We start from the raw sequence: 15,114 nt of genomic DNA, 5'->3' as shown, positions 1-15,114 counted from the left end.
CCACTCGGTCTCCCCCTGTCAAAGGCATTCCTCGGGCTGCGCTACTGCTTGATCAAACTGTCTCTCGCTTGGACGTGTTCCAGCCGCTTCTGCTGGCGGCTGGCCCCAAACCCACCCGCCCACCCGCCCCCCCACACCTTTCCCCATCACCTCCTCCGCCACCGTCACACACCCATGGTGTGACGGGGGACGCTTTCGGATAGAAAGACCCCCTGCCTAACCTCAAACTCACCCATTAAGGGAGGTCCTTTTTCAAACCGCCCTACCAAGACACCGGGTAGCAGGCTGCTCATTCCTCTGCCGTCGGCCGCTGGTGTCCCCCGCTGTCCTGGCTCTTCTGCTGGTTGGGGGGTGGGGGGGTGTCGGCTCTGGGGTACCCTCAGGTGGGAGGGGGTGTCTGCTGTTTTCACTGTGTATTCACTGCTGTGAATCCACCTTTAAGTCTGGAGTACATGATCAACGTTTTGAAAAGATGAACAACGATTAAATGGCGCCCGAGCCTTGAGAAGTCCTTACCTCCGCCAGGTTCCTGGGTTCTTGATTCCTTTTGGATAATCTTTCCTCCATGTGTCTCTGAGAGAGAGAGATAGAGAGAGAGAGAGAGGTTAAGAGAGTCAGATTTTCAGAGAGGCAGTGGCGGGGCCAGAGATTTTTTCTTGCTGGTGCTACGGTGGGTCGGAATGATTCAGTAATGATGCTGAGGATTGTTGACGGGGGTGGGGTGTAGGTACGGGTTTGCGGGCAGACAGAATTGTTCACGGGGGGGTACGGGTTTGCGGGCGGACAGGATTGTTGACGGGGTTGGCACGGGGTTGCGGGCAGACGGGATTGTTGAAAACTTTACTGGGAAAGATGATTTGTATGTCAAATTTTAGTTAATTTCTTGGTGGTGCTATGGAGGTGCTATTGTAATTTCTGATGGTGCTATAGCACCAGCAAGCACCACCCCAGCGCCGCCACTGCAGAGAGGTAAAGAGAGTCACAGAGAGAGAAGGGTAAAGTGAGAGATAAGAGATCTTAAGTAGAGTTAAGTAGAGAGAGAGAAAGAGTGTTAAAGAGAGAGAACTATTCCCAGTGCAAGGGCTTCCCACCAGGCTGAAGATAAGTGCTTCAGTCAAGGATGTACTGGTGGAAGATCAGACTCCAAGGGCCTGTAGCTCTATGGGACCACAGTTAAACCATGAATATCATATATGCATCAAAGGATCGTCACAGGATATGTACAATTCTATCCATCCAACTCTATATGTGTCCTAATAAAATAGGACGGGGCATAGCCCCCGCTAAGTCTGGCTTGTTTCTCATTTTGTATTATAATGAACACACACACACACACACACACATACATACATACATACATACATACATACATACATACATACATACATACATACATATACACACACACATACACACACACACACACACACACACACACACACACACACACACACACACACACACACACACACACACACACACACACTGAGCTGTCAGTTACTGGTCATCATACCATACATAGAAGGTAACGTTCACAACCGACCAATAACAGCTTCTTTTTTCCATCTTTTTTAATCGCAAAACGGTAAAGGCAAACGGTGATGTCATATCCGTGAGGAAAGGTTCCTAACCTGCAGGGGGTGTGGCGCAACACATCAACACAACAACACAGCGGCCGTCACAAACTTTTTTCGCCTCGCGTTCTCTCTCTCTCTCTCTCTCTCTCTCTCTCTCTCTCTCTCTCTCTCTCTCTCTCTCTCTCTCTCTCTCTCTGCTGCCCACATGGCGTGTGCGCGCGTCGCCGGAGTGCGCGCGGATCCCCTCGCCTCTTCGCCTGCTCGCAAGTGTGTGAGCCAGGGATTTTACCGCCGCGCGGTGGGGACGGTGATGGTGATGGTGGTAATGGTGGTGATGGTGGACACGGCGAAAGCCAACCGGCAGCCACTACTCGCGTAAATTATTTGAACGGAAAAAAGGAGGAAAAACACTTTGCACAAAAAACTAAACAAAAAAAAACCACCAGGCTGCACCATGCGGTCGCTGTCCGCGGTCCTGAACCAGCTGCTGCTCCTGCTGTGGTTGGGATGTTGCCCTTCAGCGGTGAGTAGCTCTCCTCCTCCGCGCTGTGCTCTGCGTCTCCAAACCCCTCAGTCCCTCCGGTCGGACATGGGACTGGCATTACGCGTCTGTGTGTGTGTGTGTGTGTGTGTGTGTGTGTGTGTGTGTGTGTGTGTGTGTGTGTGTGTGTGTGTGTGCGTGTGCGTGCAGGGTGGTGACATAGCTGATTCTGTTCATGTGTGTTTTGTGCATGTCAGTCAAATGATGACTAACAGGAGGGGGAGATGGTTGACTCTTGCTTTGTGGAGAAGGAATGATTAAAACGGCAATGTTTGCGTATGTGGTTTTTTTATAGGCGTCAGACCCCTCTGTTGACTATGTGTGCAATATCCCTCTTGAGAGGAATCACACTTTTTAAAGAGCAAAAAACAACGTGTTGGGACATGCAAATGCAGGACTTTGGTCAGCTGTGCAAAGAGTGTGTGTGTGTGTGTGTGTGTGTGTGTGTGTGTGTGTGTGTGTGTGTGTGTGTGTGTGTGTGTGTGTGTGTGTGTGTGTGTGTGTGTGTGTGTGTGTGTGTGTTTTTTTCATTGCCATCCCCCAAGACAAAGTTGTGATATCGATCCTGCTGGGTGTTGCTGGTGGATGCGAAACATATATTCACGTGTAAAAAGGTGGGGTGAGTCACCGGCTGTTGGGGTGGAGGCAAGACGCTGACGGCTGTATTCGAGGATTACTAGAAGGTTAAGCTGCACCTTTTGACACAGTATGAATTGTGTATACATATTAGATGGCCTTATTCAAGGAAACGGCCATAGGCACTTCGACCTAAATCTTTCATAATGTACTCTGAGAATCAATCATTTCCACGGTTCAGTTCCGAGTTAATTTCCTGGCAATAACAGGCACATTAGCCAGCAGGTTGCAGATCACCAAGTCATTAGGAAAAGAATGGCGGCCAATTAGGTCATCAATCCCGCTTTTTGTAGGACCAACGCAGACCCCTCGCAGAGGAAGTCATGAATAACCATGAAGCAAATTAATTGATTTATGTTTATTCATGTTGAAATGAAATATCCTGCCATTTTGTGCCTTTGAAGGCAATTCTGGCCCCATTTTGTGTTTAACAGACAAATGTATCCAAATGTTATCCCAGGAGGTTGCACCAGCTGTCAATTCAACAGGGTACAAAACTCCAGGCATGGTTTTGTTTTGCAGAGGTTGGTTGAGGGTTTACAGAAACAAAGAGAGGTTGGCTGGGGAGAAGCGACTTAGCCGGGCTGGAAATAAGACGGAGCTGCATGCGTAAGCTAGGGGGAGACAATTTGGGAGTACAGGTTGTTTGTTGCTCCAGATGTTTGATGCCTTATTTTATTGTTTTTTAAATTCCTTTACAGTTTACGGTTCATAGTGGAGAGAGAGAGAGAGAGAGAGAGAGAGAGAGAGAGAGAGAGAGAGAGAGAGAGAGAGAGAGAGAGAGAGAGAGAGAGAGAGAGAGAGAGAGAGAGAGAGAGAGAGAGAGAGAGAGAGAGAGAGAGAGAGAGAGAGAGAGAGAGAGAGACTACGTGCACACACACTTTCTTTAATCCACTCTGTTTGCCATGAGGGAAAGGCAGTAAACAGCATCCCACACACACCATTGCAACACCTCCCCAACCCCCCCACCCCTCGCCTCACCCCTGTCCCCTTCCACAAATAGGCTGAACTCTTGTTTGAAACTGCTTTAGGGGAGGTTTAAGAATAAACAGACACAATGGCAGGAAAAGAGCAGAAGAGGGCACAATATTGAAAATAAACAACTACAAAAGTGCACCCCTGCTCCTTATGTGCACAAATGTTGCTAGGAAAGATGGATTCCCTGAACCAATCAGGGAAGAGATACCCTGATTGTTCAGAAATTAGCCGGGAGCGGCCTAAAATCTGTCAAAATTGGCTCCCGTAGAGACAGCAGCACAACCAACCATAACAGATATTCTCACAGAGGATTCCCTCACTCATAGGTGATGATGGATGGCTTCAGTATTTATAACAGATATAACAGATTACACTCATAGCTCTTACATCTTACGTTTAGCAGCTTTTATCAGAAGAACAAATAGATAAGATGAAGTTTAAAAATATACATACTTTCCTACTAAAGCAAATTATTTCAGAATCTTTTTTTTGGCATATTTGTTGAAATTATCTTTACATTCATTTGAAAATTCGGTATCTGTGGCTGTCGCAGGCCTGTAATAAGCCCGCCCAATCATTTTACTGCGTGTACTCTGCCCGCGCCCTGATTGCGCATGACAAAGTCTTCTACAAGGCTGACCGGACTTATGCTGAAGCCTGGGAGCTAGTCTTGTGTTTTGGGGGAGTAGCTTTGGAAGGAGGCCTGAAGAAAGGGGTGGGATTGTTTTGGTTGAAATTTAGATAACTCTAAATTTGGTTTTTCCAAATTGCCTACCCCACCTTTAACTTTATTTGGGGATTTTAATTATTTAAATTATATATTGACTTATTTAGTAACTTGCAGTTATCCTTCATAGTGCAACCGTTCAATGAGCTCAGATGGCTGCAGATTCCAAGCAGGTACACAGTGTATGAAATGATGAGCCACGTCAGAGGGGAACAGAGGAAAGGGACACACAAAGGCCTGTATTGTGAGGAGAAATTATTCCAAAAGACACAGGTGAAGAAAGAGAAAAGACCACAAAGGCTGCCTCCCGAAAAGCCCCTAAACCCCATGATCTGCATCTCACAACAATGATTCCCATCTGAAGGGAGAGACGCTACAAAGTTATTTCCTATGCAAGCAACATATTTTGAGGCTTCGAAATAACGCTTTTTTATGGCTAATTCAGAGTTTCCTGCTTTCGTCTGCCTGCTGTGACATCTCTATTCATTCCAAGAGGCGAGGAATCTCTTTTTAAACGTCTGGATTCTGTAAAGGGAAGGGATTTAGGCTTTTGATGTGGACCGGTCCGTGGCGAATTGACAAGAAAAAGGCGAAGAAAATCAACCGCTTAGCGTAAAGGCGCCAGTGAAGGTAAAAACTCTTATTTTCACTGGCGGGAGCTGGCTAGCAGGAGACCCAGGATCTTATAGGATACGCATCTTTAACCCAATTAACACACACACACACACACACACACACACACACACACACACACACACACACACACACACACACATACAAAATCTCACAAACACTCACACACAAAATCTCACAAACATGCACCTGTCCCCAATAAGTAGTATTTTCTCCCTCTCAGGATGTATAGTAAAGAGTCTCACTTTCTACGGCCAAAGCTCACAGCTCACACAACAACTACCGCCCGGCAGCTACAAGATCACCACCACCATTTAGAATCCGCCATCTCACAGCAGTTCAGACAGAGTAAATGCTGATGGGCACTGTGGGCACCGAAGGACTCCTGCTATAATGCTTTTTGTGAAATTGTTAACAGCTTGAATCAGAAAGCCATTTTTTATGGCGGCGGCGTACGCCTCTGGTGTGGAATATGTTGCCTTGTTTGATGACTCACAGCTTTTGGATTTTATTTAGGCCTTATAGTCATATGCCAAGGAGCAAGGAGGACTGTGGTCGTTTTTTAATTTTAAAGAGGGAGAAAGAAATAAAGCTCAAACAATTCCAGTTTATGAGTTCTGTCCCTGTGGGACTTTTAGATGTAGCAACTAATTGCCATCTGAGAAGGTTCTTCTACTGTAGGGCTGAGAGAAACCCCTCTCTTCCTACGATAGTATGCTACTGTATGAAGTTTCAGTCATCATAATATATATATATATATATATATATATATATATATATATAAAGTAAAATTGAATTACCACATAGCTGTGCAGGTAGGCAGATAGAAAGAGAGAAAGCATTGCCTCTGTATCCTTGGTGCCTGAGTGTGTGTGTGTGTGTGTGTGTGTGTGTGTGTGTCCCCATGCAGACCATCAGACCCAAGGAGGGCTGGCAGGTGTACAGTTCGGCCCAGGATGCAGACGGTCGCTGCATCTGCACAGTGGTGGCGCCGGAACAGACCCTCTGCTCCAGAGACGCCAAGGGAAGGCAGCTCCGCCAGCTCCTAGAGAAGGTGTGTGTGTGTGTGTGTGTGTGTGTGTGTGTGTGTGTGTGTGTGTGTGTGTGTGTGTGTGTGTGTGTGTGTGTGTGTGTGTGTGTGTGTGTGTGTGTGTGTGTCCATCTTTATGCATGTGTGTACGTACTTCTGTGTGTGTGTGTGGGTGTGCGCGTACCTGTGTGTGTTTGTATTTGTGTGTGTGCGTCTGTGAGTCTGCGTGCGCGTACCTGTATGTGTGTGTGTGTGTTTGTATTTATGTGTGTGTGTGTGTGTGTGTGTGTGTGTGTGCCTCTGTGTGTCCATGTGTGGGTGTGCGTGCATCTGTGAGTGTGAGTGTGACACAGACATTTAGAAAATCATACACACACCTTATGAGTACACACATGAGTACAAATGCACACACACACACTCACCAGCACACACACACAAACACAGACACCCACACATTGATTCCTATCTTTATTCATGGAGCTCCAGTGGTCTAATCCTCAGAGAGATTGCGTTGGGGAGGTCCATAACCCCATTCTCCACCTCTGCTTACATTACATGGATGACATTACATGGATGACATCAGCTCAATGAGTCCTCACACACAAAACACTTCCACCTCAGCCCAACATACACACACACACACTACAGACAGTGCACTAGGCCCAGCAGACAGACAGCATACTGCGATAGGCCAAGCAGACAGACAGCATACTGCACTAGGCCCAGCAGACAGACACCACAGGGCATTAGGCCTAGCAGACAGAGAGACACCACAGTGCACTAGGCCCAGCAGACAGACACCACAGTGCGCTAGGCCTGGCAAACAGACAGCATACTGCACTGGGCCTAGCAGACAGACACCACCGTGTACTAGGCCTAGCAGCCCGACAACACGTTTTCAAGTAGAACAAAACTTTAAAAAAAACTTCAAGGCTATCCGTTAATACTCCTTCCCATCTCATCTGTCCCATTGTTTGGTTGGATTCGTGTCGGCCATCAATCTTTTGAAATTCTAAATTAAGTCATTATCTTTGGTCATTTTTTATTATGTGGGCCGCTTTTAATACGTTTTTTTACTTTGATTTGAGTCATTTTAAACGCCTTAATTGATATTATATCAGGTCTGCCAACTGGCATGCATCACACTTTAGGAGAAACCATCATTATGATGAAGAGACAAAACATAAAACTTGACGAATTGGGTTTGAGATGAGCTGATGTGTCATTAAATCAGCTCAGTGAAGTAAAAGGGGTGTATTTTAAACCTGCATGACAAAGATATTCAGCGACAAGCAAGGTATTGTAGCCGACCTTAAAACGAATGTACGAACGGCTGCCTGGGAACTATCGCTTCAGCCCGGTATGTGAATAGTGTTTTGTCATTTACTGTGTCACTAATGTACTAATGTGCCCGAGGGCCACAGCCATGTTGTTTCTCATCCGGAGCAGGAAAAGCATGCAGAGCACATGCAGAGCACAATGTCAGTCCCATGCCACTTTGCTGCTGGATCTGACTTCTAGAGAGAGAGAGAGAGAGAGAGAGCGAGAGCGAGAGAGAGAGAGAGAGAGAGAGAGAGAGATGTTTTTCTATGTGGTTGCTGCATTGCCCTATGGGCCTCTGAACCATAATCCATAGACCTAGTGAATTTTACACCAGAGGTCAATCATTCAACCATGTTGCGTTCAGTGATGGAAACATCCGCGCCATAATCCAATTTTAACATTCAATCCTGGGTGTATTGGATGATTGACCAAAGTGGTACACATTGCTGTTTGTTGAATTTATTAAATATATGGCAATATGACAACAGGGAATATTTTGTTTTAGTCAAGTAAGATGGTGCTTTTTATACACTTTTCTCTTTATGTTTATTTAATTCCCAACATTTTTTGAATTACATCTTCAGAAAAAAACTCAATTGGGAATACAATACATGATATGACATGGTATTTCCATTATTATTATTATTATAACATCTTTTTTAATGAGATATGGGATACACTCTTTATTAAAATATGATATAAAAATATATAAAGCTCTTGCACTCAAAAAACAAGCAACATTTAGTTTGAAATATGATCTTGATAATATTAACAAAAGAGTGGCCTTAGCAACTTAACTTAGACATGGGAAACTCCTGCAAAGCCCTGTTTTGGTCAGCTATATACGTATATATCATCAGGTATTATCATAAAAATCGTTATATTCACCTTAAAAAATATTCATCTTATTTTACATTCAAGTGTCTTGAGTAGATTTAGAGTCTACCTGAGCAAAGGATAACTGTTCACCTTGTGTAGCACTTCTTAAATGTTGTTGACCAACAGAAACCATTTATTGTCTGACGAAATGATGGATGAAGAAGGGTGTGTATTTAACTTGATCATCCACTTTCAAAAATAATATTCTAACTATCATCAATCTTCCAACCAAATAATTTTCCAATAAAAAGAAACAAAAACTGGACTGACATGTTTATCGCCATTTCAGAGTTATTTGTAGCTTGCCGCTTTTGGTGTGTGCACAAGAGAGATCTGCTACACCTCTCTCCCACCTTTGCTTCTCCTCTCCTGTGACCCCCCTCCCTGCCCCCTCTTCTTCTCCCCTTAGATGGCTCAGAAGGCCATCACAACAAAGGTCAACGAGGGGAGCGCTTCCTATAGACTTTAAAACATGGGGGGGCCCACATTACACTGAGCACAGGGGACATTTCAATCTCGCCGCCGACAGGTCGGAGCAGAGGAAATCAATGCAGTGCTGTTTGATTTTCCCCATAAGGTGCAGAACATGTCACAGTCGATCGAGGTTCTGAACCTGCGGACGCAGAGGGATTTCCAGTACATCATGAGGATGGAGAACCAGATCAAAGGCCTCAGGTCAAAGTTCAGGCAGATCGAGACAGAAAGGAAGACGCTTGTCAACAAGAATTTCCAGGTAGACGTTTGTTTGTTTTCGGAGGGCCACATTTCCATGTAGTGTGGCCCCTCCTCTAAAGCTGCCATTATTTTTTTAAGGGCGAGTAAATCGATAAACAATTATTCCTGATTCAATTTACAAAGACTGTGGCTGTGGTGTTGTCAGGACGAAGATACCCTCAAATTACTTTTAACAGAGTTTGAAAGTCAGCTCTCTGTTTGCTACTGGAATAGCAATTGATCACGACTATTTTTCTGTTGAAATGATGGGATGATGATAATGACGGCAGCACGTACAACTTGCTTGTTTGGTTCAACTGGATCAATGCATACACCGTTTGAGTATGTTCATGTGCCACATTACCGGGAGCCGCGAAATCCACGATCAATACGAATGAATAAAACATTGTATATCCAAATGTCTTGCATATGACGTCACACATTCAACAGTTACACGACGAATGAACCTTTAAAAACCATTATAGCATGATATGTCATATATATGTGCCTAGCTCTACTCTCCTAACGCTGCTGATTCACTGTGCCTTTTAGTTTTTAAGAAACTTGTTCACACATCTGGTCTGAACTAACTGTTACAGTATAAATAAAAAAAATCCTATGTGTTTGCCAAAAAAAGTGTTTTTTTTAGCTTTTCCCGAAAAACCTTAAAATATGACGTAGCAATTATGCCCTGAAGCTAACAAAACCCTAGCAAGAGAATGATCCGGAACCCTGCTGGCCTCTCTCTCTTTTCACCCCGGTTCCCCACAGGATCTGAAGGGTAAGATGGAGGCTCTGCAGCCTCTGATCCCCGTCCTGGAGCAGTACAAGACAGACACCCGGCTGGTCACGCAGTTCAAGGAGGAGATCCGCAACCTGACGGCCATCCTGATGGCCATCCAGGAGGAGATGGGCGCCTACGACTATGAGGAGCTCCAGCAGAAGGTGGTCAGCCTGGAGAGCCGCCTGCGCAGCTGCATGAGCAAACTCAGTGAGAACCACCAGAACACGCACTCATGCACACACACACGGACAAGCACACGCACACACACACACACAGACTGCTTCACTTTAGCTTGGTTAAGTTTAGTCGTACTCTGAACTTTGACGAAACACAGTGGACATAAACCTAGCAAAGGGAATTTTATATATATATATATATATATATATATAGATAGATTGAACGATTTTGAGTGGACACATGAAATGTACTTCAAAAAGCTTTCGTTATATTCAATTAACATCATATCAAAGCTAATAAGGCTTATATGCAGGCCGGATGGTGTACACAAGATGAAGGGTTACACTGCCCGTAGGCTCAGCCTCTTCAGTTGATTAGCACTACACCACTATCTGACTCTTCTGAACGTCTGATACATAGAGCACTACACCACTATCTGACTCTTCTGAACGTCTGATACATAGAGCACTACACCACTGACTCTTCTGGACGTCTGGTACAGAGCACTATGTCACCATGTGACTCTGATGTCTGGTACATACATGGTCTGCAAAGAAACTGAGGACAAGATGATAATTCTTTACAATAAGAGTACATTAATTAACTAACTCAATTATTAACTAACTTAATTAATTATTAGTAATCATTGACTAATGGTGTTCATGATTACTAATGATGTTTATGTTAACTAAGGTATTTAATAGGGTTAATGGAGCTAGGGTTAACTGTAACCCACTACCCCTAACCCCTATGCTAATGCTATATAATAATGCTTCCTACTTTATTTACCAACATTAATTTATTATTAATGAATGTACCCTTATTGTAGTGTTACAGACAAGATTCCCGTTGGCTGTCACTATTTTCACCCCAACCACAATTTACAGTAACAATGCTATGTTGTTAATGCACCTACAATACCATTGTTACAGTGATCTGCAGTGCAGATGATTTATGACTGAAGGTCAAAGGGTTTTCAGGTCTGCATTCGATAAACACTATTAAGTGAAGGGGTGTCCCTGGTTCAAATCGGCTTGCTTACGTTTCCTTTCTGTTTGGCCTCGTGCGACTATCCATTAAAGCCTGGAAAGCAGGACCTGAATCACTGTGCCTTGAGGGGTCATCAGTCAAACCACTGCTGTGTACAAGCAATGAGTTGCAGAGGAAGTGGATGGAATACTAAAGCACAGAATGTGGCCCGGCTTGTAGGAGCCGGGTAGAACAAAATACTAAAAGATATTATGGCAAACCTCATGAATACATCATGAGCGAGATTTGTTTACTATCTTTCAAGTGATTTTTTTTTCATCCATGTTTCCCAGCTTTCTAGTGAAACTACATAAAGAACATAAACCACCTGAAACCAGCAGATGGTGAGGGCGTTCTAGTAAAACGATCCAGGATTCAGGGTCTTCTTTCTCGCTTCCTTTTATGCATTGACAGGAGCGGGACATTCGATTGTTAAAATTGAATTATCACTCTGCACTCCAGATGATCAGCCTTGAACCTTGAGCTTTTCTCGTCCCAGTCATTTGTCATTTAGTCGGACAGCAGCACTGTAGACCCTGGCTTGTTGCTAAAACATGACCCGTGTGTTGGGGAATGGGGTGTTTATCTGTGGGACCTTATCTTGGATACAGCAGTCTTACCGTTCTATAGTATAACTTCTGGGGGGGGTGGGGGGGGGGGGGGGGTTGGGTCAGAGTCTGGCCTGGAAGGAAAAAACTGAAATGGTGCAAAGTTACGGCATGTTTCCTGTTTTATTACAGAGATATTGTGCCTCAAAAATCTCACTCACAAGTGGCAATATAGAGCATTCGGAAAAGGTTGTATTTCTACATTGGCATATTTACATGGTTTTAATTTCAAACTTTGACAGACACCATCTTAGAGTGTGGGTGTTTCAGCCTTTCACCGGGAAAGTTAAATGAACAAGTGCCAGCCATGTTTATGCTGTTATCCAATTACGTGCCAACAGATCCCCACCCATCAAGCAACAAGATTGTCTGAAACAAATATAAAGCGAAAGAAAGCCAAACTCCCGTTTCTCCAAATTGAGCTGGTCTGCTATCAGACTTGAGATTTAAGACTTAAGACTTAAGAGAGTAAATGTGTAATAGTGTGATTTGTTAGACTTATGTGACTAATCTGGGTGATGATGTGTTCCCAGCGTGTGGCAAGCTGATGAAGATTACAGGCCCGCTGACGGTGAAGACTTCAGGGGCCCGCTTCGGAGCCTGGATGACTGACCCTCAGGCATCCCCCCAGAACAACAGGGTGAGTTGGTAGATGAATGGAACTGCCATGATTTTTTTTTTTGATGCTCCCCTCTAACACGTCAGAACTTCTTTTTGACCAATCACCACACGGTGTTGATTAAACATAACTGATGAGCGGGCGATAATTCCTAGCTTAATAGTTATGTTTCAGCAGAATACTTTGGATCAGGATCCGGTTACTCTAAATGGGGCAACCTGACGTGTAGACGTCTAGGCCGGTTCACATAAAAAAGACTGTGCAAGCCACTCGTATGTCAATGGAGATTAGGGAGTTGGCACTTTTTGTGTCCTGAACCACCACGTCTTTGAAGCCACTATGTTCAATCATTTACATACAACTGCCACCCTGCCGTTGTTTCAAGAGGACATGTTCATTCAAAATTTCCAAGACTTTCCTTTGTTCTTACCGCCTCCTTTCCATCAAGCATTCCTCCCTTTCATCCTTCCTTCCTTACTTCCCTGAACAGTAAACAATTCACAACACAACAACAACAACAACACTGGAGCCAATTATTCTACACATATCACAAACTGACATGAATACAAGATGCAAAAACACAAATATTTTATACAACAACCACTCATACATACATATTTTCTATATTTGGCAATAGAATAGTTATCGACAAAAACAATTCCTTAACATTGTTTGTTATCCCTTCCTCTTCCTCGGACATGCTACATCCTCATCTTCATCCACAGCAGAGGGACCTCATTAAAACTTTTCCACAACATTCTAGTAATCCCTCTTTTCGCCCCCCCCACCCCGCCCAGGTGTGGTACATGGACAGCTACACCAACAACCGCATCGTCAAGGAGTTCAAGTCCATGGACGACTTTGTGGCCAGTGTGGAGTCGCGCACGTACACACTGCCCTTCAAGTGGGCGGGCACCAACCACGTGGTGTACAACGGCTCGCTGTATTACAACAAGATCCAGAGCAACATCGTGGTGCGCTACTGCTTCGAGACGGGCCGCGTGGCCACGCAGCGCGCCCTGGAGTCGGCGGGCTTCCACAACGTCTACCCGTACACGTGGGGCGGCTTCTCCGACATCGACCTGATGGCGGACGAGCTGGGCCTGTGGGCGGTGTACGCCACCAACCAGAACGCGGGCAACATCGTCGTCAGCCGGCTGAACGCCGACACGCTGCAGGTGCTGCGCACGTGGAACACCGAGTACTCCAAGAGGAACGCCGGCGAGTCCTTCATGATCTGCGGCACGCTGTACATCACCAACTCCCACCTGACGGGCGCCAAGGTGTACTACGCCTACGCCACCGCCACGTCCACCTACGAGTACACGGACATCCCCTTCCACAACCAGTACTTCCACATGTCCATGCTGGACTACAACGCCCGGGAGAGGGCGCTGTACGGCTGGAACAACGGCCACCAGGTGCTGTTCAACGTCACGCTGTTCCACGTCATCCGCACGGAGGACGACTCGTGAGGAAACAGGGGGGGGGGAGGTGCATTATGGGAGAAAAGGGGCCTGGTTGGAAAGGAAGTGCTATTTGTGGCGCTGACGTTGATCGATTTGGTTTATTTATTACATGTATTTATTTGTTTTTTAACGGAGTAAACGTTTTGGTTGGTTTGGCGGTTTGATATTTGTGTGTTTATTGATGTACCAATGTTTTGGTTGTGATATATTTATTTATTCCATGACACGATATACACCATTGATCACCAAAGTGGCTACATCTTATACATTATATAAAGCACAAACTCAATATATATATATATATATATATACATTTTTTAATCCAAGCAGGTGAGCCTGGAGGCTCACCTATCTATTTCCCTCAAAATGACGCTGTTATAGGAACAGAACATTTCAAATGCTATGGGAAAAAAAAAGAATATCCAATTTGAAAAATGTAATCCGAATGTACTTCTTTTAACTACTTTGCTTGAATAATTTAGAGAATTCCTTTTTCTTCCTATACTAGAAAGTATCAAATTGATGCCAAGTGGACACAATTTTATTATCACATGTAGGTATCAAGTGATTCATCAGAAGTGAAAACAGAAGAGCATGTGAAGACATATTTGAAGTTAATATATAGGGTTTCATTTTGGACAAAAAAAGCACTTTGTATTCAATATTTACCGCTGACTGTTTTACATAATTATTTCTGATTAATTCCTTTGCTAATGAAGTCTCTAATCATTGAAAACACTCCTTCCCTTTCATTTAATTAAATTATTTACATTTTTCATTTCCTCATTAAAACATTCAATCCTTACTCATTTCAATCTGAAATATCCTATATCCTTCTGTAATTAAACGTAAATGACCTGTATCGATACTTGGCTATTTTGTATTTTTCAGCAACAACTTGAGGAGAGGATGTGTTTGCCTTATATCGCAGTACATTTTGCAAGTGGGCACCAGCTTGCGTACATGAATGTTGGCTATTACTTATAGTGTTTATACTGTAACTCTATAGCTGTGTATTTTGCATTTGTAAAAATTGTTCATGCCTCACTCCCAACTATATCAGAAGCAATTTGTCATGGACACCCAATAACACAAGATCAATATTGTGCGCAATCATTTGCGTGAATAACAAATGCTTGAAAAAAATAAAGTAATTTATGTTATCATGGTGTTGTGTTGTTGTTGTTCTAGTGTGGTCTCAGAATGAACAGCCGCTGCTGTCTGGTGTTGTGTCATGTGGTTAAGAGGAGCCAATTACATATTCCAAAGTAATAGTTTCAGCACAGCAACAGCCAGTCCATGTCCATTAGGGCTGGACTGGTAAACAGCAGCACTCAAATGGGCTTGTTAGTTTCCTCAGTATACCAGCATTAGAATATGACATTAAATC

The 15,114-nt window shown here is 44.2% G+C and overlaps 1 protein-coding gene across 1 annotated transcript; it reads left to right on the top strand.

The window, feature by feature from the left end:
* Nucleotides 1-2,031: 2,031 nt before the first annotated feature.
* LOC311360548 (noelin-3-like) lies at nt 2,032-13,730 on the top strand (the record flags this gene model as incomplete). The annotated part of the gene is made up of 6 exons (XM_084480634.1): nt 2,032-2,100; nt 6,003-6,146; nt 8,902-9,057; nt 9,810-10,029; nt 12,170-12,276; nt 13,053-13,730. 6 exons carry the CDS (start codon nt 2,032-2,034, stop codon nt 13,728-13,730), a joined length of 1,374 nt encoding a protein of 457 aa, XP_084336760.1.
* Nucleotides 13,731-15,114: the final 1,384 nt, after the last annotated feature.

The sequence above is a fragment of the Micromesistius poutassou genome, assembly GCF_964030765.1.
Source record: "Micromesistius poutassou genome assembly, chromosome: 16".
NCBI lineage: Eukaryota > Metazoa > Chordata > Actinopteri > Gadiformes > Gadidae > Micromesistius > Micromesistius poutassou.
This window is presented reverse-complemented; position numbering and strand designations above follow the sequence as displayed.